Source organism: Pezoporus occidentalis, unplaced genomic scaffold (assembly GCF_034315485.1).
Source record: "Pezoporus occidentalis ecotype Australia unplaced genomic scaffold, CSIRO_AGI_Poc_V1 ctg213, whole genome shotgun sequence".
Taxonomy (NCBI): domain Eukaryota; kingdom Metazoa; phylum Chordata; class Aves; order Psittaciformes; family Psittacidae; genus Pezoporus; species Pezoporus occidentalis.
Window position 1 is genome coordinate 2,347,465 of NW_026913997.1, and position 24,488 is coordinate 2,371,952.

Here is a 24,488-nt window from a genome sequence, read left to right on the forward strand (position 1 = left end):
CTTAAACAAGAACATATTATAATAGTGAAAGCAGATTCATCTGTAAGCAAACACATGAAAACTAGGCAAGAAGACAGACTAGAGAAATGCTGGAATACATCGCCGAAAGGGCGAGCTGCTCACGGACGAGAAGCACAGAGCTGGTAGCAGTCTCACCCCTCTACCTCTACTTACCCCACACCATACTCTCCAATTTTACGTCTAAACAAGGTCTGACTAGAACAAGCAAGCATGGTGGTAGCTGCACTACTTAGCTTTGAATAATCTTTCTCGGCTTTTTAAATTGCTTTTGTTAATATTCCTCCAAGGGGAGGTAGGCTAACCAAATAATTGTCTGTGTTCCTTAGGGAGCAAGGCAGCTGTGAAGAGAGTGAGCAACTTGTTTGGCACAAGCACAGCACCATTTGATGAAGAGAACATGCCACGGTGAAGCAAACCAATAGGAAAAGGAGCTCCTGGCTCTGTTTCCCTCTTTGGTAAGTCCATGTTCTGTCAGCTGTCAGTATTTACTCGAGTTGATGGAGCAAAAGAAAAGACAAGCTACAGGTAGTGTGAAAATAACTGGTTTCTAGAGTATTTTTTATTGTGACCACAGCATTCTGCTCCTGTCTTAAAAAGGATAAACAACAAACCAGTAACTTAATAAATAACACTCTGCTCTAAGACAGCATGCTAAAAAGAGCATGCTCTGGCCTGAATATTGACTGAATATTGCCTGTCAGTAAGGCTTCCAGGATGTACAGCTATCACAGTATCAGAGTGACCATAATAAAAAGGATTTTACTGTAGCTATGTACAAGTAAATTATGCAGATACATGCAACAAAATAGATTTTTATTTATTCTTATAATTGAGCACTCAGTATTTCATTTTTTGTACAAAAGTGGATGCAACTGTAACAAAAAGCTGAAGAGCTACACAGAACATAGTATGATTATATCGCCTGTAGCAGCTTCTTTCCTAATCCTCTTCCAAATCCCTTGCATAAAGATAAATTCTTGCAATCCTGACATTAGGATTATTCTTGAAGTAAAACATAAGCTGTAATCTTTCTGAAGCTGCCTGCTGCTCAGAATTAGGGTTGAGTGTTTGAGCATATCCATATTGCAGGGACCCACTGGGGCTCATCCTGTGCACGATGGACTGCAGACAGCAGTTGTGCAGATGCTTCTTGTAAATTATCATTCACAATGACTTGGTCAAAGAACTGACCAAACTGAGCTTCCATTTTCTTAGCTGAATCTTCCATCTCCTGTAAATCTTCTTCCTGCAAGATACAGAATAAGTCTATAAAACTTTTGTGTAAAGTTAGTGTTGTGTAAAGAAACATACCTGCATGGCATCTGCAGAACAATGTGAGCCATGTAAACAAGAGGTGAATAGATATTCAAGGCAAGGTTGGATGGGGCTTTGAGCAATCCAGTCTAGTGGAAGGTGTCCCTACCCATGGCAGGCGATTGGAAATAGATTATCTTTAAGGTCCTTTCCAACCCAAACCATTCTATGATTCTATGATTAAGATAGCACCAGTGTACTTCATTTAATTTACAGTTTGCTATAGTAATGTACGCCTGTGCCACAGCCTGTACCAAGTCTCTGAAACAAACCTGACTGCCACATCTTTCCCAAGGAGATGCCTTGTGTCTCAGTATGCTGCATTTACCCCAGGAAGGTTATTCTATTAACGAGCACTGGCAGAGGATGTTAGGAATTTGAGAGCCAAGCCACTAACACTTGTGTTCTCATTCCACATTCTAGTTCATTTTCCCATTGTTCATGTTTCTTTGACAGAACAATGATGATTCAATTTTAAGATTGACTATGATTTGCATGGAAACAGTTGTGACAATGCACATTGTAAATACAAGAAGCACATTTTCTACCAGCAGGATTTGTGGGTTTTCTATAAAACTTAATACAGAATTGATACAGATACTGTCATTAAACATATGTGAAATAGCAATATATTCATATAACTATATGAAGATATCCGATTAAATTACTGAATGAAGTATGTTCCTGGATTTGCAGTGCAAACAGTAAATGTGTATTGACTCAAATCTTGTCACAAGACGATTAAAACTAAAGTATACAAACCCATAGAATCAACTAGATTGGAAAAGACCTTTAAAGATCATTAAGTTCAGCCATTGCCTGCCAAGACCACCATTAAATCATATCACTGAAGGCCTCATCTACATGGTTTTTGAACACTTCCAAGAGTAGTTTGATTTTTGGCACATAAGGACTGCCTGTTCCTGCACCTTAAGGATTTCATTCTTCAAGAGCATCCAGCCTTCCTGGACCCCTTTGTCCTTCAGTAATGTTTCCCAAGTAATTCTGCCAACCAGCATCCTAAACAGGTGAAAGTCTAGCCTCCTCTTTAAAAAGATTTTGAAGCAAAATGCCTCAATCCCCTAGGTACAAGTTACAACTCTTCCACTTCAAAAGCAGATCTGGAAGGGGAAGAAATCCCAACAAGTAAACGGGAAAAGACAAGAATAGCTTAAGATTTGATCCAAAAGACACACGATTTTTTTTATTTTTTAAAGACTTAACATAGTAGCTTATATTACGTACTAAACACACAATCCCAGAATAATAAGCAGTCCCTTTTATTCCCAAATCTCACCTTGAATTTCATGTTCACATAATAATCTGTAATGATCCTGGCATTTTTACGAGTCTGCCTCATGCAGCTTATGCTGGATGGCTTGATGAATATGATGTAGGGTTTTAACTCATGGGTCCGAGCTACTTGTATGCCCTGAAATTAAGAGTAAAAAGAAGCTGAAGTATTTCAAGTGCATTCATCTCAGTTTCACTCCCATAAAAAGCCAGTTGTTTACAACATGCTGTTATCTCCAGACCTAGCAGTAATCTGTTTCAGGTACACCTACTTTAAAATGACCTCACTAATAATCCCTGGACCAGATGTTGTTAAGCAACTGTAGCATTCCAATCACTTAATTCTGCTTGGGAACATTATTAGGAGTGAGTGACTGGACATTGTCATTAACAGATCTCTACAATCAACAACATTAGAGATTAATCTGAAATCTGTTTTTTTAACTACTGGGAGTTACCACTGGAAAAAGTACATATTTAGTGCTCCATACAGGAGGAAAGCATCTTGCTTTAAGCAAGTATGAAAACTCATTTCTGTACCGTTCCACCTGATAATGCAGCTGCTGACTTAGAAACATATGAACTATACTGATCTGCACATACTGTAGTACCCACCTCTCAAAACCCATGCAAAGAATAATCTATGACTAATAAGCACCATGTGCTAAAGTGAGAAAACGAGACAAAGCAACTAATACTGTTCCATTAGCTCAAGAATGTACAGAGAATTATTCTTCCTTCCAGGAGACAGGAACTCTAAATTCCCTGCCCCTTTACAGCTCACCTGTGGTTCTAAATCTATGACACAGATCTTCCCTTCATCGAGGACTGTTCGCACTGCATCAATACTGGTACCATACAGGTAACCTTTGTACTCCCCATATTCCAGCATTCTGCAACAATAGTAAGAAAGAAGGAAAATGAAAGAGTGCTCTAATCTCAAAAAGGTTCCATTTAAGGGTGAAATCTTCAGATGTAATCTGGTGATCAAGACAATGAGTATAAAACATAATAAACACTGATGAACAGCCTCTGCCTATGTTCTTCCCTGCTACACTGGCACAAAATCAGAACCACTACAGTCTGACATCTCCAAAGCATGCATTTCATGGAACCATAGAATAGTTAGGGTTGGAAAAGACCTTAAGATCATCTAGTTCCAACCCCCCTGCCATGGGCAGGGACACCTCACACTAAACCAAGTCACCCAAGGCTCTGTCCAATCTGGCCTTTAACACCGCCAGGGATGGAACATTCACAAACTCCCTGGGCAACCCATTCCAGTGCCTCACTACCCTCACAGTAAAGAACTTCTTCCTTATATCCAATCTAAACTTCCCCTGTTTAAGTTTTAACCTGTTACCTCTTGTCCTATCACTACAGTCCCTAATGAAGAGTCCCTCCCCAGCATCCCTATAGGCCCCCTTCAGATACTGGAAGGCTGCTATGAGGTCTCCATGCAGCCTTCTCTTCTCCAGGCTGAACAGCTCCAACTTCCTCAGCCTGTCTTCATACGGGAGGTGCTCCAGTCCCCTCATCATCCTCGTGGCCCTCCTCTGGACTTGTTCCAACAGTTCCATGTCCTTTTTATGTTGAGGACACCAGAACTGCACACAATACTCCAGGTGAGGTCTCACGAGAGCAGAGTAGAGTAGAGGGGCAGGATCACCTCCTTCGACCTGCTGGTCATGCTCCTTTTGATGCAGCCCAGGATACGGTTGGCTTTCTGGGCTGCAAGTGCACACTGCCAGCTCATGTTCATTTTCACATTGACCAACACCCCCAAGTCCTGCTCCGCAGGGCTGCTCTGAATCTCTTCTCCGCCCAACCTGTAGCTGTGCCTGGGATTGCTCCGACCCAGGTGTAGGACCTTGCACTTGGCATGGTTAAACTTCATGAGGTTGGCATCAGCCCACCTCACAAGTGTGTCAAGGTCCCTCTGGATGGCATTCCTTCCCTCCAGTGTGTCAACTGAACCACACAGCTTGGTGTCATCGGCAAACTTGCTGAGGGCGCACTCAATCCCACTGTCCATGTCAGTGACAAAGATGTTAAACAAGACCAGTCCCAACACCGATCCCTGAGGGACACCACTCGTTACTGGTCTCCAGCTGGACATTGAGCCATTGAGCACAACTCTTTGCCTGCAGCCATCCAGCCAGTTCTTTATCCACTGAGTGGGTCCACCTATAAAATTGATCTCTCTACAATTTAGAGACAAGGATGTCATACAGGACAGAATTTTTTACTTCTTGGAAAATAATTTACAATTTCTTACTTCTTGTTAGAAATTATCTGTTTAGAGGTTGTGATTCTAATGATAAAATGCTCATTTATATAGTACAAATAACTTCATAAATCAGAAGATCTCAAAGCACTTTATGCAATTTAAGGAGTGTAGATGAGCTGGTCTGTCTTTGGGGACTCATGGACACACAGAAAGGAGGAGACACTGTTGAAAGTCTAGCCCTTACAGTTCAGCTGCTTCAGATGTCATCACTGCAGGGATTCTGCTATGTAGTTGTAGGTCAGGAGCAGGTCTGACTCACTGCTTAGTTTTAGAAAGCAGTCTGGGTTCCAGGAGGGTTAAACCTCATAACTTACAAGCACACCCGAAGTGTTCAAGCCTGGAAATCCCACTTTGTTTTAGAAGGATTCTGAGATTAATTGCAGAGGAACTTATTTGCAACTGAACAAACACATTTTTTGAAGCAATGGTCTCTAGTAGTTTGACCTAAATTTACACCAAACATACATCGTAAGTACAAGTGGAGGAGCCCAGACTTTGAACGTAACTACAAAAGCCTGTCTTGTCCTGGATCATGGTACATTTTAAGTAACAAAAGTGTAATTCATCTTTCCCACCTACCTGTGGCTATACACCATGTTTTCAAAAGTTTCCTTTGATACATAGTGATATTCACGACCATTCATTTCATAACTCTTCTGAACACGAGTGGTGTCTGAAGGGAGATAAACACACAAAAAATTAACTGCAAGTAAATTGTTGTAATTTCATAAATGAAAATGAGACAACTTTCATGATTGAGTGTAAATCAGTATTTTCATAAGTAATAAAATGGGTTGTTTATACTTACTAATCCAGAGTAAAAGCCTTGTCTGCTCTACTGATTGCCCAGTGGCAACCTTGAAAATTAGCAGAGCCCATCTGTATTTCTTGGAATAGAAGAGCGGTTTAATCCAAGTATCTGATTCAAACCAATCAAGAACCGCTTTGGAACTGGTTCAACAACTGTCTTTACTCCTCTGATGTAAAACTGATTGAAGTTGATTCAGAAACATCCCACACATCTTCCTACGCTTGCACCTACCCTGTAACTAGGATCTTAAGCCCAAAAGAATGACTGAATTTTCAAACAGCTTCAGATTCATACATTTCCTGTTTGGTTATCCAAATCACAAGAACCAAATAAGCACAGGTAGGCACCGTTTCAGTTATTACGTCAGAAATTAAGCTGTTTAAGTCTCATCTGAGACTAGAAGGCTAATAAGGAAAGCTGTAAAGCCTATTAAGCACCAACTTCTGTTTCCTTCATTCTCATATCTGATCGCTTAAACACTATGAACTTACAATATACCTAAGAAACACTTTTAAATCTAGAGAAAGCAAACAGCAATATTAAACAAAATCATGCAGATAGTTTACTGTTACATAAAGCTGTAAGGATTTCAGGAGCTGTAATTTGAAAATACCTATGTCCGATTTGCCAAAATAAGGATACAGATAGTACTTTAAACTAACCCTTATAAAAAAAAAATTACTCTGGCTTGCAGCACAGTTGAAAAAATAGCAATACAGCAAAAAGTGTATGAATACACAAAAGCAAGAGGAAGGTATGTGACACTTCCTAATCACATTTGAAGCAGATAGCAGGGGAAGGAGGAAGAACATTACATACGAGGTATGGCACTTGAAAACTCTCGTGGGTTACTTGCGATAAGCCTTCGCCTTAGCTCGTTTACACCAACTCCTGCAGGACCTGAAAAGTTGGAAAGCAACTGATTACTGACAGAGGCACTTTCTGCATGCACCCCCCTCATTTCATAACACATTGCTTGCACACAGATGAAACTTGATTTCCCCAAAATGTACCAGAAGTGACTGAAGTATTTTGATTGATTCAGCATACAAATCACTTCCCAGCAACACGGTCACACCCAGAATGCAGCTCAGCAACACTATTTTAAAGAAAAAAATTACCACCTAATACTTCCAGACTTTGAAAAGACAATGGATTTGCCTTTACCCAGTTTGCTTTACCAGGATCATTGAACACTGCAGAACAACAGTTTCCTTTCAGACACTATCATTAAACGCTACTTGAGAGCCTGCAACCCACTCAATACAGTATTCCCTATTATTAAAGGCATCTTTTTACCTTTTTCTACTGCCCATGATTGAGATTTTTCTAGTCTCCAATTTTAAACATTCTTCTTACCACTGCCATATTCACGCATTTAACACTGGTTGTAGAATCGCCTCCATGTAACCATGTTTTCTAGTAAGTTACAAATTTTTGTACTAGTCCCAGCTGAATCTAAAAACCAAACTATTTTCCAACTATAACCCATTATCAACCATCATTCATAACTGTATGGCTTCTTCTAAGGACTTTTTAAAACATTATCTCAAGCAAAGAAGATGATACATATATTAAACTTTAAAATCAGTAAGAGTCAAATTACAGACACTCATTCTTGAAATGCTGCTTTGAAAACTACCAGCACAGTCTGCAATCCCTGCAGTCAGCAGTGGAAACCTCAGTGGATCAGACCATGACTGACGGTTTCCTCCTCTCTGTTACAGGTTGTGAAATTTGCATAAGTAATTAACCTCTTACCCACTAATATAATTAGTCTGTTCCGGTCTGCTGGGTGCCGCTGGTACCTAACCACTTCTTCATATGGAGCTGCAAGTGCACTGTAACAGCTGCTGGGGCACCGAGTGTAACATGACTGCTGGTTGGTCCGTGATTTCCTGCGACACAGGCGCATACTTCTGCGGAAACCAGCTGTAATGGACAAAGACATCAGTAGTGGAAATACATCCAAGATGCAGGCAACTAGTTCTTCAGTCTGGAGTGTCTCTAACCTACACAACATACTGCTTTTTTGAGCTTTCTGCAGGGTGACAGTGGATTTCATTGCTGCACTTGGTATGTCAGCTTCGTAGAACATCTGAGCATGAAAAGACAGCTGAAGAGGAGGTCAGATCTCACTGAAAATCACTTGAAAATTAGCCCAGAATTGGAGACCCTCCACAGGTTCCCCAAAACAAGCCAAAGGGGAAGTTTCTGGCCATCTAAAGCATCACAAGGGAACAGGTCAATTCTTTTTTGATGTTGTAGCTGGTTCACTCTCCTAAAGCGAATCTGCAACATTTCTTCCAGCTTCCAGAATGAATCCAAATATTTTAAAGGCCATTATGGTTTAGGAACATGGATAGGTTTGCTGCTTCACCTTAGCATCCAACTCTGAAAACCTCACTTTTAGATCTAGTTTTCTAATGGAAGACCCCATGATTATTCTCAGTGACAGCAAAATTAATCAAGAAGTAAGGGAAACCTCAATAGCCAGTCAAATTAAAATAGTGGTGGCCAGGTCTTAGTAGAAAACTAACAGGAAGAGAGATTTAAATGGAGACAACAGGCATTAGTAGGAGGAAAGAGACCTCCTGAAGTTTGGAAAGCAGAGTAAGTAGAATTCAATTCAGGAAGGTTTTAGACGAAATAAAGAACAAAGCGCTTAACTTCAGACAAAGAGTTAATCTAGGTCAAGTCCCAGACATCTTACTTATCTTTAGTCATTGCATACCAATAAAGACTCGTTGACCAAATTCACCAAATTCTTCCTCCTCTAGAATATAAAGAGCAAATACTCATGAAATAGTAATAATAAAGAACAGTAAAAGCTTAAGAGCTAGATGGCTAGCAATCCTTGATGATCTCAAATGGAAAACAGTGTTTCAGTAAACATATGGAAGTACCATGACTAATCAAATAAAAAAAAATCAAAAATAATAAAAAAAGGCACAATACTCCATAACGTAAAATACTCAAAATATTTCACATGACAAATGACCAACTCAAAGCACCAATATCTCTGTAAGACAGAAACTAAACTTAGAAAATCTTGGTATTTTCTAAATTATATTTGAAACTCTTTTTTTGAAATAGTTATAGAAGAAAAAAGATCTCCACAGAATTTAAGCTTTTCAGGTGACCCCTAGCTTACAGGATTTCTTTAGTTGTAACATTACAATTACCAACAAACCAGTAGCTCAAAATCAGAAATAACTTACAACTCTTTCTGACCAATAGCATGCATCTGCTCAGATCTTTCAGGCAGAATTAAGACCCGATTTTGTTTATTCGTTTTTTTAAACTTCTTTGGATCAGCGGTATCTGTGCTCCACCACCGCAAACTAATCTCCTTCTTCTAATTCTTTTTGTACCCATTCTCATGCTGTTCTTTGTGAAGGCTTAACCATTCAGGTGAGCATTCTAAATCTCTGTATGTATTTTTTAAAAATTAGATCTCTCTTAGAAGGCTCAAAAATACAAATTTCCCAATAAAACAATGATTTAACAGTCAGAAATTAATTTATAGAGGTGATCGGTCACAAATAAGTACAGAAAAAAACTGGCATCAGCAGTGTTTAGATTTCTCTTCAAAAAGAACTCCTATTTTTTGCCTAATTATGTGTGGAATTGTCCAAGCTGTTTATTCCATTTAGGGCTTGTTAAAGCAATAATAAGATACAGAAGACATAGACACAGCTTTAAAGGCAGAAATTGTTCCAAGGCAGGAACATTAATTTGCAAAATAGGAAATGCTTCATCTTTTAGCACTAGATATTTGATTGATAGTTATCGCATAGAGCATGCAAGTATTAAAATCAGATATATCTTAGTTACTCGTCTTTCACATCTCTACACTCTTTGCTACTTGCACCTTTAAAAATGCAGTTTTATTTCCATATTTCTATATGTACTAACAACTCCTTATTTATGACTGTAGGAAGAGTACTTGGCAGAACACTGCTTGTTCAGGGCAAAGTTCAGCTGACATATGCCTGCATTATTTCTATCTTCAGGTCTTCTGAGTCACCATTCAAACTCTGAGCATTTCTGCTTTATCTACTCTCTGTTCTATGGCATGGAGTGCAGTACGGAATCCTGCAGGGAACAAGCAATAAGCACAGATAAATTATAAGAGATTAATGCTTACAGAAGACAGGGAGAGAAAAGTTACTATTACCTTCTTTAAGCTCCTCTGCACGTTGAAATAGAGACAGACATAAACCAATTAGTTTTGAGAAGACACTCAATATGAAGATTTAAAAAAAAAAAAAAACAACCACCAGCATCATCCAACGTATTTAGGAAATTTAGGAAACGGGTACTGCAGGCTTTAAATCTAAAATATGCCTGATCAAGAATGAATTCTCAGTTTCCAAAGAAGAGACTCAGCTACAGCATCTATGTCAGTATTGTACTTGCAAAATACATCACACAGATACTCAGCTAATGTTTAAAGCAAACTACAGGATAGCAAACATTTGCACCTTTGTTCCTCTGACTGGATACACAGCAAGCTGACTCAGCACTGAGGAGTGAATAGGATTTGCAAGAGTAATCCCCAAGTGCAGTTATCAGAAACATTCTAGCCTGTAAATAAAAGGCTGCCCTCTAGACCTGCTGGTTGTCTTAAATGCTTTGGGCATTGCTTGAGAGGTGGAAGAGAACCAGCCACTTGTGGTAAGAGGAGAAGATGTGACTGGCATGTAGGAACCTTGTGGAGAAGAGCAAGCGTAAGATGGAATAACATTTTCTCCACAAGGTACCAAATATCTCAAACAGGAAGTTTAGCAGTAGTAGATTTAGCTTAGTGAGGAAATGATTTATTTTAGAATACCTAATTTTTGCAGAACTCTGAATATGCTGTAAATAGGTAGCTGCACCATAAAAAAAAAAAACAAACCAAAACCAAACAAAAAAACCTAACAATAAAACCACACACACAAAAAAAAACAAACCACATTTGTTTTTTAACCAAACAGCTTCGTTAAAAAAAGGCACTGATTAATTGTATGCCATATAAAAATCATTCCTCCTATAAAAGCATTTCTCTGTCTTGTATGCCAGTCATACACACAATCAGGAGTCCAGAACAGCTCTCCTCATTACCTTAGAGTAATGGAGGCCTGAATCCCCAGTGCCTATAGGAGTTGATGTTGTAATCCAATTACCTGCTGACATCAGTGCAGCTCCCGCTGTCACAGCTTGCATGAGTATAACTGATTAGGATTTCATAAACAGATGTGATACTGATGCATGAGAGAAAACACTCTCTTGTGGGTAACAAGACAAAAACCTTATTACTTAAAATAATCAGAGAGCACGAGGATGATTTTAAGGCAACAAAATTTTATATAATGGCTTTGCAAGCCAGAACAGCTTCTAAAGCAAAGATGGAATTCTGTTTTCTGCCACCTGCTTATTTTTAAGATACTTGTCTGTAGGTGCCCTTCTCACAGCAGAACAATAGCAAGGAATTTGGAGGTAGATCAGAGGCACTTACCAGACTCAAAAGTTTCTTCATCTTGGTTAGTAATCCAGATTGCAAAGATATTAAAAAAAAAAAAAAAAAAAAAAAAAAAAATCAAAATTTTGTTCTTAGTATAGAATTTCAGAATAAAATCAAATTTCCAGCTCCTATCACAGTCTCATACATATTTTTCCTCTACACTGAGGTGGCAAAATACAGCTCACCATACTTGAATTAACTGTCTGGTCTCTCTCCACCCAGTCCTACAGGATCCCATCCCTCCATGAGAGCTTTCTGAATTACGTCAGGGTAAGGAAGAAAGAGCTCTGCTGCTTTAGGGAGCAAGCCAATCTAACAGTTTTCACATATACTATTTATATATAAAATTCTTGCTCAGGAAAAAAAAATAGTCTCCCAACATCAGTTTCTTGACAATTAATTGAGTGGGCTCTCCAAGACTACAATCACCTGTGGCAAAAACTGTGGTAACATTACAGCCACGGTCCAAAACCTCAATCAGAGAGGTCAGATCTCATTCAGGGAGATATTTTTGGGGTGGTCCCTCTTTTAGCACAGCATTTTGCTATAAGGACTGTACATCAGAACTGCAAATAGCTCATTTTAATACACTAATATAGGATGAGGTTTCAGGGTAAGAAAAAAAGCATTTTCTACCAGTAAATTCACTAGGAGAAGAGTGGTTTTATTTGGGGAAAAAAACGAGGCTTTAACTAGCTACTATCTTAAAGCAAATAGAATAATCTCAAGTGAATTCAGTTACCTGTTTCCACACACTTCTCATCAATCTGCATGTCATCCTCTACAACACAAGGAAAAAAGTAATCTGAATCAGAAAAGCACTGGGGAGGAAAAAAAACCTTACAGGTCTTAAAAGACTGAACTCAGACATCAGAAAGAAAATACTTGAAACTCAGATCAGCTTTAGACCTCTTTAAGTATTTTTACTGTTAACTCCAACTTACTGATGTGCAAAAGGCTCTTCTAAAACTAGTGCTCTGAAGGGCTTGCAGTAGAGATGCAAACATGTCTAGCTGGAATTCTCCCTTTGAAGTAATAAAAGGTTTAACATGGCTATTGCTATTTATCCTGTAAATATTTATTTCTTAAGTATTATCATGTCAGAATACAATTTTCCACTCCCTTCTCTCCTGTAGCTTTAAAAAGTATGTATCTTTCCAGTCTGCTTCACTCAAGGAAGGAGTTTTGCTTGGTTGTTTTTACCATGATTTTTACAAGGAAGAAAAGATTGTTTCAGCTCCTTCTCCATCCTGGGATCACATCAATTCACATCCCTGAAATGCAATCTCATGGGCTCATAATACTGCACTGTTTGTGTGTTCTGTTCTTGCTTGCCCCTCCAGATAGGCCCAAATAGAAGCTGTTTTACAGGGCAACTGCCAACCATATTGTGCCCATATGTATCCTTTAAGAAAAACTCTCTCAGAACTGCTCGGGTCACTGCTGAAGATGGGAAAAGGAGGGAGAGGAAAAGAGAGAGGAAATGTAGTCTTCGCTTCCTCTGAGCAACCCATCCAAACTCCCAGCTCCCTACCAGATAATGCATAGCTTAAGTTTCCACTTCAAGACAACATTAGCTTCTACTATTTCAAGTGAAAAAAGGCTTGATTACAATTATGCTAAGCACACAAAATGCCAAGAAGTTGTGTTTCATTTGCATGTACTGTCTCCTTTCTGAAAACTTTTGGAAAAGCCTGTAAACCATGTGCTATATTGATTCCAGGTACAGGAATGCAGTGCTGTCCCAGACAGCACTGATGATTTCCTACCTTCTTCCACAGTGCTTACTGCCCACAGCATATCCATTGAAGCAGTTAAATGCAATAAAATTACAGTGAAAGAGAGACCCAGCTCTAATGAACAAAGCAATCAGTGCAAGAAGAATCCTAGGCAATGAAACACGCTCCATCTGGGAGTTATCACAAGAGAATTAATCTTACACTATTATAAAGAACCATAGAACAAAATGGAGAGAAAACAGGAAGAACGTTCTTATTCTGGCAATAATTTAGCATGTTTACAGAAAGTTATAGTTGGCAGAAGACAACATTTCTGGATTGTCAGCATGAATAAACTCATGGGCATCAGAGCTTATTTTACACCTCAAGGAAAAAAGTTCTATCTTTATCTCAGTAGTTCTGGTAACAAAGAAACATTCTAAACATATTGCGTGGAACTTTCCAGTGAAGAAGTTTTAACTGTGTCCCTGGAAAGCCAGGCTAGTACGCATGTCACCTCAAGACTCACATCCAGTTCTGAGAGAACTGGCTCTTCTAGAGAGCACCTAGATCTTACAGACTGCAGGAGCTGAATTCATAACTTCTCTCAGTCGGATCCCAAGTCCACTGAGGACAACAACCTTCACCATCAGTACTTCAGGTGCAACTACCATTAAGTATTCATTTTCCTGGAGATAGTTAACACACTTCTGAGGTGACAACACAGCTCCAGAAACAATGTCTTTGAATTAAACTGGATTGTATGAGCTTTTATTTCAGTATCCCTGGAAATAAACACTTTTATTTCCTGCTCTACCATTCAAGTAACATTTCACTCACACATTGATGATTTGAGACAGAGATGGGGCTGGAAAGGCTGAGACCACCAGAATTCTCGCTGCTTCCTGCATAGAAATAACTTATTATGGTTAAAGAAACAAAACATTCCACAAGCACATTATACTTCTTTCTGATTCACTGCTTAAACATAAGATCAATCAATACTGAGCTGACAGAAGACAGTAAGAATGGAAATATTATCAGTGGCTTAGCCCACTGCAAAGCCCTGAGAGGAAGTCCATATGCTACCAGAATGACTTAAAGGCAATTTCCAAATCAACAGCCCACAAGTATTTACAATATCCTGAGTTTATATATAAGGACAGGAAGATAAACCATACTGTGGTCCAGACTCCTGGAAGTAGAAGAGTGTGCTACTACTATGGACAGTACTGCTACTGCTGTGGACAGTAGTATCGCTGCCTCTGTTACTATACAGAACCTCTTGCAGCCTCAATCAGAACCTAGTTTCATTTCAGCTTTCATTATACAGACCACAGCTAGGTTTACGTATAGTACAAAATGAAGCCTATAATCTACAATTGTGGGGTCTTGTGTTTTCCTTAGGACAGACAGGACATATGGTTAGAGTATCATACTGAAAATATGTTACAGCAGCTTAGGTACTCTAGTTCAGAAAGCATGTAATATAAAAATAACCGTCTCTCTATGCAGAAAATAATAGTCAAGGGATCCCTATTCTTCCTTGAGCATATTTTTTTTGCTTGTGTTCAGTGGGTTTGTTTTGGGGTTCCCTCTCCCCCTCCCCCATTCTTTTAATTGGGTCCACTAAGTTTTGACCAAAGCTGCTACGCTCCCATTAGATGTCTTAGCAACTAACTAGCATAGAGATTAGGTAACTGCTCTGTGCTTCTTAGGCATCAGTTTAAGATAAGGTGCTTTCAAAAGCTTGTTCTCACATAGATGCTCTTAAAGGAAGGAGAGCAAGAAGTCAGACGAGGAAGAGGAAATATGCGTGTCAGATGTCACTGAATCATACTGCTAAATAACTTACAAAAAATTGTAAGTAGCAAAGTCTGAATACCAGGCTAATTTTTAAACTGGGACTCAAGAAAAATTACAACTTCTTTACCTTTTAAGAAGATGATTTGAGGGTATAAGTCCAGCACAGGCACTGAGATCTGAAACTTTCCTGGCTTGCCACCAGAAAACATCATTCTGGTCCACAATCTGAAGTATTTCACCCTTCTTAAAAGGCAAACCTGCATCAGCACATGGTATCCCAGGATCTTGCAAGGGCCAGTAATCTGCCATTGCTCGCACATAGAGCTGGTAAAGAAATTATACAAGAATGACTGGAAGTCTTGTTCAGGAATGAGCGGAAGCCTTGTTTAGAACAGATAGAACATGAGCTTTATAATCACAGGATCAGATACTGACATGTCAATTCACAATTATTCATGTTTTAAAAACCAGATCAAACCCCAAACCTTGTCTGTTCATTAAAGGAGAAAAAAATTCTCATACATGGTGGAAAGAATTGACATTCAACCTGTAGATCACGCTGAAAATGGCTTCATGACCTTTAATACAACTACATTTCAGCTCACCATCTTTACTGTTTCAGCAACAGCATATTGATGCCAGCTGAGAGGTCACCATAAAGACAAGTAACACTTCAAAGACTGAAGTAAACTTCTAATCAACACCATTGCTTTGTATCACACCGTTAGACGTTATTGAGGTAACTGCAGTAACAATCTGGAAAAAAGAATGTCTCTTACTGTTGTTTGGTTGCTGACAGGCCGGTCAGAAACAGGAATTAATTTGAACATAATTGTCCCCTGAGAGAGGGCCTAAATGATTAGAAAAAGAGTAAAACATGACTAGTATTCAGTACAAATAACCAAACATTGGCAACATGAGCTTAACACAGCATGGCTTTGTAGTTACTATAATGTCTATATTACAAATAGAATTTAGGTAGACAGAGTCTATGTGACAACACTGTTTTTTCAAAAGAAACTCAAGAATGACAATTCAATGCCTTCCTAAATATTTTTAATTCAATGAGATACATTTTTATTATAAATAATTTAATATAATTGAAATGTTAATTCATATTAACTGAAATCTAATTTAAATTAGCAGTAGGATCTGATTAGACAATTGATGTAAAAGGGGGAAGAGAAAAAAGTTCAATATCCCAGTAGAGTTTGTATTTCTTATGCCTGGAAATATTACAGCCAAGGAAATAACACATAGATTTGATACTGATTACATATAGCAATACCTTACTGACTAGCACTAACACTTCACAGTGAAAAGCCCTCAAAGGCCATGAGCAAAATGACAAGCAATGGTGACAGCTCAACAGACTTCATGTGACTTTTGACAACAGTAATTACCACTGCCCTTTTTTGCAAGGTAAGTGATGTAGCTTGCAAGCTCATTTACTCTGCTTTAGTGCATTTTATAACGTGGACTCTTATAAGAGCAGCACCTTTCCACTACTTTCTTGTGAAATATTAAGTGGGTGGAGCTTCTAGAAAAGATATGAATCATTTAAGTCTGAATAAATCAGTATTTTTCCCAGAAGCTGCAGGTAGAATGGTCACATTCACAAACCAAAACAAGGGTTACATTTAATTCTGGTGTCCTGTATTCTAATTCTTATGAGTAGTTGTGAACTTCATCCACAGTAAGGAAACAATCTGAATTTTCTGTTAAAAATTTCAGACTTTCTCCTCCAAGAGCACGTGTGCGTGCGCGTGTGTGTAAAAGAAACAGCATACAGTTAAGGTACAAAGTAGAAAAGAGATTAAAAAAAATTCAATACCAAAATATTGATAACTTGCTCAGGCTCAAGTCCCTCAACAGGAACTCCATTTACTTCCACCAGTTTGTCTCCAGCGTACAGCAACCCTACAGTGAAAACAAGGATGAAAGCAGCAGTAGTTTTATCACAGCATGGATTATCTTGGGTAGGCAAGGCAGGAACAAACAGATGTACCACAGGTTTGGAAGTCAGCGTGATAAGTTCTCATACACCAGGTAGGCAGGAAGGTATTCTGGATTTAAGCTACATTGTCCCACCTCTCTCATACAACATGTTTACAACCTACTGATAAATTGCCTTAAAAGTAGCATCAACATTTTAGTATACCTCAATTTCCCAAAGTAATCTCTAGACCTATTCCAGCTAACCCCATTATATTAATAGACCATAAGACTTGAAATCAGGCCCTTAAAATTTCTAGGTGCACTGGGAAACTTTGGGACTCCTCTCTGCCCTTCACAAAGTCTTCACAACATTGTTTACTTTTATATTTGCCTTCAGCTCAATTAAAACATTAATCAAACTAGGTACTCAATCACCTATTGCTTAGGCAATAGCTAAAAGGAACTATTTTATAATGATTACAGTTCAGTTTTACTTCTGGCGTTTTACATTTTAGTTACATAAAATTTCCCAAGGAACACAGAACACATTCAATTCTAGGATGACAAAGTAGTAACACTTCCAAGGAAACTCCTTGGGAGATTGCTTAGCAACTAATACTGCCAAAGTATTTAGTAGACTAGTGCCAAAAGTATTGCTATGTATTCCTTAAGGCCCATTATCTTATAGAAATCACAGACTACTCATGTTTTCCATTTATCCATTAGGGAATGAGCTGCTGGTATTCATACTACACTGCAACTGGGGATATTCCTGATCAGTATCTGGACAGATCTATCCAGGTATTGGTGCCAAGAATACACAATGAAACTGGATTCATACTTCAACTTAGCCTCAAGCATAACACATTCATATGAAAATTAATGAATGAAACCAAGTTGCTGCAACATGTCACTATTTACAGTGCTGTCCAATGTACACATCTTCTTGCTCTATAATGCAAGGCTAGTTACAGTAGCTAAGCTATTATCTTACTTCAGATATCTTATTTCAAGTTAAACTGTTTGTATCACTGTTTCAAGTTACACATACCACTTCTGTCTGCTAGCCCACCGTGGATTACACGGGCAACCGTTATGTCACCTGTTATCTCATCACGTTTTATGGTGGCACCCTGGCAAATAAAAACAAAGAAAAAACACACTCATCGCTGAAGAACCCCAGTAAGTTTCCTTTCACATCACAAGTTTAATCTTTGCAATGACAAAAAGGCACTAAAAGTTATAACCTCCTTAATACCACACAGATCTAGTGATAAGGTATCATTATTAGCACTACGTCTTCAACTTTCATCATAATAAGATGACCACATTGACTGTAAGAAATCTTTTCTATTTCAAATGTTATAGCAGTCTTTTCCCAAAACAGGTTAGTTAAGCTATGCAATGTTTTGCGCTTAGAAACACAAATGATTTCTACAGCACCTTTCAGAGGCTTTCTTCCCTCCCTGTTTTGGCCAAGGGAATAGCTCTTAATCTAATTTGCATTTTCATTATATGAGAAAAACACCTGCCAAATGTTCAAGTGCTGAGTGGACAAGGCACTGAGTGGGGCCAGATGGTCTCCTAAGGTCCTTTCCAACCTCAACAATTCCTGTGATTCCGTAAGAAATGGACAAGAGCACACACAATCTCTGTGACATTCTTGGAAAGAAACCAATGTGCATGTGATGCACTGTAAGTGCTTGTGTGATTTAAATAACTTGTCAGACATCAGAAAGCTCCCTCACCAAAGGCTGGTTGTTCTTCACTAAGCAGACAATCCTCATGGCTTCCTCATTTTCAGGTATGTTGTCTGGCAGTGGTGGAAGGGTTGGTTCAAAATCTTTCTGGGCTACAGTATCATGAGCAGAGAGCAAGGCCTGTGACAAAACCAAACCAACCAACCAATAAACACATAAGCAAAGATCATAAAATAGAATAGCTTTAAACAGTAACTGGTCAGAAAACAGAGATCAGCAAGTAAGTTCCTGTGTGAACATAGATCTCTTTCACATGTTGTCATTTTCTTTCAAACTGTGAGCTTTAGGAACCGTTCCTCTCTGCTTCTTCTGGAAAAACTTACAAAAGATGAGATGTTTCTGTTTGGAGCTCTACGGTAAAGAATGCAGGTTTTGCAATTACAAGGAAAATTCAGTTTTATATGTCTGCATCAACCACTAGTAATTTAACTGTGTAAAAAAACATCTCTCTAAAACATAGCCCTTAAATAAATTGCAACCTACTGCAGTTATTTCAGATACAGAGCCCACATCTGATTTCACAAGTGGGTTAGTTCATGAGTAGAAAACTATGTGTCTTCTGGCTCCTGTGCTGATTCTTGAGAACAGCTGGCCATCTGTTTCCATTCCCACAGCAGAGAGCTCTGGAAGCAAACTTCTTTCCTTATGCAGGACTTGCCTTTAAGTGTGGAGCACGCAGTAGTCGCCTTAGCTCTTTGATCTCACCAGACTGAGGGGCTTCACGCAGTAGCTCTACCACCTGATAAATATAAGAGAGAAAGCACAGAGACTGGTTCTGGAGAACAATTAATTTGGGAAGATATAAACTGAATTTGGAAGAAAATGTATGAGGAGAGTGCTAAGCCCCCCAGGCTAAGTGACTCTGAGCATATCCATACAGTTTGCTCTAGAACTGGACAATACAGTAACAGCTGCACAATATTCCTGCTTGCACACAGGCTTAATTTAGTTCAGGTGCTGTGTCATGCACTCTAATTGATTCTTTTTTCTCCCATACCTCAACTGATTTCATCACTTGTGTCAGGTTCTCTACTTAGTCATCAGCTTTTCCACTAATACAGAAATTTAAGAATTTATCAGCTATTATGATTAGAAAAATCCAAAAAGCTTTTCAAATTCCTCATGTCAAACTGCTTGATTGTAGCCATAACACTGAACACAGGTACATAGCAATTAAAATACATAGGCAGTGGTTAAAACAATTTATGTGTTCACCACACTCGCCAGGGTTCATGCAGTCTGGTAAGCATGGCTGTACACATTTCTCATCCCTTCCTCTCAACACGGCAAGAGTTACTGGTAGACTGACAAAAGTGCAAAGAGGGAATCTTTCAAGTTTATATAGTGTACTCAGACCTGAGACAAAAAACAAATGCCAGAACACTTATTTGCAGCTAAGCTGACTAATTTGATATGAGTAAGTAAAGCAATACACTCTGTATACACCATCTTACCTCATGATTCAATGCGCGTGCCTGCAGCGTGACAGGAACTGGTCTTTTTCCAAGATATTGTTGGAGGCATTCATAAATCTATTGTATGCCATGATAGACAAGACAATGCAATGATGATATGATCTTCTCACGGGATTATATAGAAAAATACAACATACACATATTTCTAGGAATTTCCCAGTCCAAAGAGCTTGCATCTTAACATTCAGTGCATCTGGAATTGAGCCTATAACTCATTATCTTTCTATATTATTACCCAGCTAGCCAGTTATGTTGGAATTTTGAATTTTCCAATGAGAAAAGCTCATTACACGACAACAGCCCAATAGTGTTATTTCTGTAGCTTGCTTCCTCTAGTTGCAAGCATGGTTAACAAAGTAAATTTAACTTTAAACAAAATAAACAACTGTATTTAAAATGGCCTTATGGAATTTCGTATCCACTGCAAGTTTTATTTCTTTAAAATGTAAAAATTTTCAAAATCCTTGTTACAGAAAAAGCAGAACTTGTTCAGAATTTGTCTTAGGAATACAATTCTGCTCCATAGATACAATAGAGTTTTGGCTGGTGTTTGTAACAACATAAAATCTTAACTATATATCAGATCAGAGTGAGCAAAGTGGAAAAACGTAATTTCACAAGCATCCACGCCAACAAGTGGGATGTACAGCCATACAAAAATATAAGAAAAGACAGCTGAGCAGTGCACCCCTGGCCCCAACATGGACACAAAGTGGAAGAGCCTGAATGCCCAGGCCATTATGAAAGAGAATGTTTTTTTTTCTTTAAAGCAAAAGCGGTTTTGTTCACCTTGACTGCTGATGTTAGGACCAACGCTAGGACTACCTGCGCTTATTGTAAACAAACATTTATTGTCTTGATATGGCAAAATAAAGTAACTATGCCCTAGACATTGTTCTCCAGGAAGCCTTTGCCTTCATTGATGAATACTACTTTACCTTTAAAAGTGCTTGCAGCCAGCGAGATCTGAGCAGGTCATATAACATACCAACGCCATTGACATCTCTTTTACAGAGCAAACTCAGTTCTTGTAGCACTAGAGTCAGAACATGAGATACACCTGAGCCCAAGAAACAGAAAAGCGCAAGACATTTCAGTACAAAGAGAAGACCAACCAAAGCGAAACAGTGACCAGGCCTTTGAAAAGCACCTTTACTCCATGTATATCTCCAAGAAAGTCACTAATTTCTTGTCTGTCTTGCTTGTTTCTTGGAATCAATCCTATTGCATAGTTTTATTTTATTAACCAGCAGGGTTAGGTCCATACTAGCAATTCTTAACTGACCTGTGAGAAAAAACACACAGGGAATCTTACATATATCAGTCTGAGTTCAAGACTGTACCTCATACTGAGAAGAGGTAAACATAAAAAGTTGCTTGTTCATTTTATAGGCTTTTCTACTGGGTGATCAACTCTTTGGGCCAGGGACCATCTGTTTTCCTCCACTCTTGGAAAATGCAGACGTTTTGTAGAATATCACTAATGAGGATGCAAATTCTGGCCAAATACATACCACTGTCACAGACACCCACAACACATCCCAAGAAAGGGCAAAAACCCTTCTTGTAATTAGAAGCAGCACTTGATGTGTTAGGAATAGTATCCTAATACAGCGGAAAAACAAAAAAATCCAATCCAAAAAAAGTCTTCCTAAAAATCTCAGAGGCAACAGCTAAGAGGTGACAAATAGAGAATACATAACAGCCAGACCTAGATACAAACTGGATTTTTGTGAGTGCACGGAATTTAATTTACCCTCAGAAATGACAACAGATCATCTCTGATATGTGACACTTCCCCAGAAACAATGCTTACAACAGCAGTGATAAAACACCATACCAAATACTAGAAGTCTGATTTATTGAGCTATAAGGGTTCTTAAAGAGACCATATGAGCTGGATGCCTGACTCCCAAATGCATGTCAACGGAAAGTAAGTTCTCAACTCTTGTGTATTTTGCTAAGCATAAGCTGCCTCTCTGCTTTTTAGTGCCAAAGTAATCATACAATACAAATCAGTGTAACTGGAGACTTGATATTTATTTGTTTACTCCATTAAAGTTGGCATGTTTCAATGAGTAATACTGTAATACAAAAAAACATGTTGGCATAAAACCAAGACTAGGAGCTCCTAAAGGTACATCAGCCAAAGTCAAAATAATAATTTCCTAAAGCTCATCCCAGCAGCCCCAGGATAGCTGACTACTCTCTACTGCAGACAATACCAGCTGCTGTCATCTAGTTGCTACAGCTAACCTAAACATGGAAGCCCTTTTTATTTCTCTACTGAGCACAATTTTTATAGCCATTGACAGTTAATTGTGTCCTGTATCGGCTCTAGGCCTTGATGTTACCAATACTTTTGTGAGATCTATCTTCAACTTTAGTTTCACTGAGGTATTTTCCTTGTGCATGAATTTATACAGGTATTTGCCTGTTAAGTTTCTGCAGATGGGACTTTCACCTCAATCATCAGGCAGAACTATCCAAACTGGGAAAGCCTGGAGATACACCTCATTATCAGGAGCCATCTGTTTCTGGAAAGCAGACATCTAAGCACTTACAAAAATCAAACTCAGTGAACCCTGATTGTGTGCCCCACAGGGAAATATCTCCCAAAACAGTTTTCTTAAAAGGATTCTTTTCTACAGGAACCACCTGCCTTTAGTGAAGACACTTAAAATATTTACCTTATTACTGGCTGCCTCTTTTTGAAATGACTTGTATTAATTATCTCCTCAAATGCTATTCCTACATCAAGCTGGGCTCAAATAGACCAAGATGTTACAGACAAAAGCACAGAAGTTTTCCTTAAGCAAAAAAAAGGAAAAAAGTCCCCTCTTGCTGTTATGGGTCATTCTTGATAGAGCTGCAGAGACCCTCGACTTTGTAAGCCAGAAACAAATGCCAGGTATCCTCTTTTGTCGCTCTCCAGATTAACTGCGTACCACCACTAAACATCAAGAATAATTACAATTATGAAGTAGTAATACTTCTAGACATGTTCATCTCTCTCATGACTTAATGGAAGAAGAGTTACAGAGACAAAGGAATAAAACTTTTTGTCATTTATCTTTCTGTTTGAAAGAGATGCAGAAGTTATGAGTACCATTATCTTGACTGCAGACTGTTGGCACCTCCATCTTTTCCTTTATTCAAGGAGATTCCACCCACTTCTTTGAGTACTGCATTCACACCAACCAGGATTCACAAAGATAGATGCTGAACTAGAGAAAAGAGTACACTCATATCAGAATTCTGTCAGGTATGTTAGATTGATAAGAAAGCAAAATTTAAAAGAAAGGGGAGCAACCACTCATTGAAGTAACAGGTTCCAAGCATGAATTAGATGCACGAGTCCCACCTGTAACTTCAGTTACCGACCAGCACCCAAAATGCAGACAGACAAACTTCAGTTGCAATACATTTTATTTCCTTCATGGAATTGTCATTAGGTTGCTTCATTAAGCAATCTAAAACAACAAATGATTTGATACATCTTCTGTTCCAGCTTTTTAAGCGCACTACCATGGAAAGTTGTAATGTTTTACACTTTTAAAACCTCTTTTACATCAATATAGCTTGGAAAATAAAACTTGAGAACATTTTACATTTAATTCTTCTTGTTATTGACACTATTAAAAGACTCTGGAGTTTCTACTGAATTGTCATTGAGCAAAGACATGATTTTGCAAAAAAATAGGGATCCCCATTTCTGTCACTGTTAGGAATTAGGGTCTTTGAAGGATTTGTTCCACAAAGATTTCCTCACAGTGAATTAAAATACAAAAATAACCAAAACCCAAATAAAACCCTACACACCTTACCTTACTGGTATCATCATCTCAGGCAATTTATAATTGACTGCTGCTTTTAGAGATGGAGTTAAAGAAGCTATTTGCTAATCTAACACAACCCTCTTATATTTCCAGTCATTGTAAAGAACAGTGTATACTACCTTATTTTGGTCTTTAAATTTTAAAATAGGAATTTTTAAGTAAAACAGGAAGCCAACACGCTAATTAATGTGTAGCCATTTTGCACTGAACTTTTTGCATGTAAAAAATAAGCTTTTTTAATTTTCTTCCAAATTTCTTCCCTCTCTTAAAATTCTGTGATAATGTATCACTAACGCACAATGTTCCATTAGACTAAAAAAGGGGGAAGCTCTCCAATCTACTGTTAATAGGAAACAACACAGTACAAGATGACTTCAGAAAATCCGCGGGACTCTTCTTGGGAAACAAGTATGGAAATTTCCCAGGGAACACTGTATGCTGCATTTATGTCCCAAAGCATCAGGAATCTGTACATGAAAACTTTGAATTACTTCAGTGTCTTCACTACATCCTAGTTGTTCTAATTTCAAATCACAGTTGATAAAGGTTGGAAGATATTGTCATGACTACCACTACTGTAAGATGATTCTTAACGAGTTAAGTATTTAAACTGGTCAAGAGATCATCGAGATGATTCAGAGTACAAGTTAAAAACCAGTAACATCAGGTATCTGAGCACCTCAGCCAACAGCAAACCACAGTGTGACACTGTAT

General features: G+C 38.4%; 1 protein-coding gene across 1 annotated transcript in view; it reads right to left on the reverse strand.

Moving 5' to 3' along the window:
- Window positions 1-817: 817 nt before the first annotated feature.
- The window catches only part of MPP4 (MAGUK p55 scaffold protein 4), a 29,884-nt gene continuing 6,213 nt past the window's right edge, over window positions 818-24,488 (reverse strand). Inside the window, exons 3-22 of the mRNA XM_062619778.1 lie at window positions 23,045-23,162; window positions 20,874-20,995; window positions 19,915-19,992; window positions 19,119-19,199; window positions 18,449-18,580; window positions 17,752-17,833; window positions 16,597-16,682; window positions 15,542-15,613; window positions 14,890-15,086; window positions 13,797-13,861; window positions 13,008-13,025; window positions 11,981-12,019; window positions 11,233-11,253; window positions 8,464-8,505; window positions 7,491-7,661; window positions 6,549-6,629; window positions 5,498-5,591; window positions 3,413-3,521; window positions 2,633-2,767; window positions 818-1,267 (exon numbers count right to left, since the gene is read on the reverse strand). Coding sequence (XP_062475762.1) covers window positions 1,076-1,267; window positions 2,633-2,767; window positions 3,413-3,521; window positions 5,498-5,591; window positions 6,549-6,629; window positions 7,491-7,661; window positions 8,464-8,505; window positions 11,233-11,253; window positions 11,981-12,019; window positions 13,008-13,025; window positions 13,797-13,861; window positions 14,890-15,086; window positions 15,542-15,613; window positions 16,597-16,682; window positions 17,752-17,833; window positions 18,449-18,580; window positions 19,119-19,199; window positions 19,915-19,992; window positions 20,874-20,995; window positions 23,045-23,078 — 1,851 coding nt within the window. The 5' untranslated portion in view covers window positions 23,079-23,162 and the 3' untranslated portion in view covers window positions 818-1,075. The remainder of the gene's footprint in view (window positions 1,268-2,632; window positions 2,768-3,412; window positions 3,522-5,497; window positions 5,592-6,548; window positions 6,630-7,490; window positions 7,662-8,463; window positions 8,506-11,232; window positions 11,254-11,980; window positions 12,020-13,007; window positions 13,026-13,796; window positions 13,862-14,889; window positions 15,087-15,541; window positions 15,614-16,596; window positions 16,683-17,751; window positions 17,834-18,448; window positions 18,581-19,118; window positions 19,200-19,914; window positions 19,993-20,873; window positions 20,996-23,044; window positions 23,163-24,488) is intronic.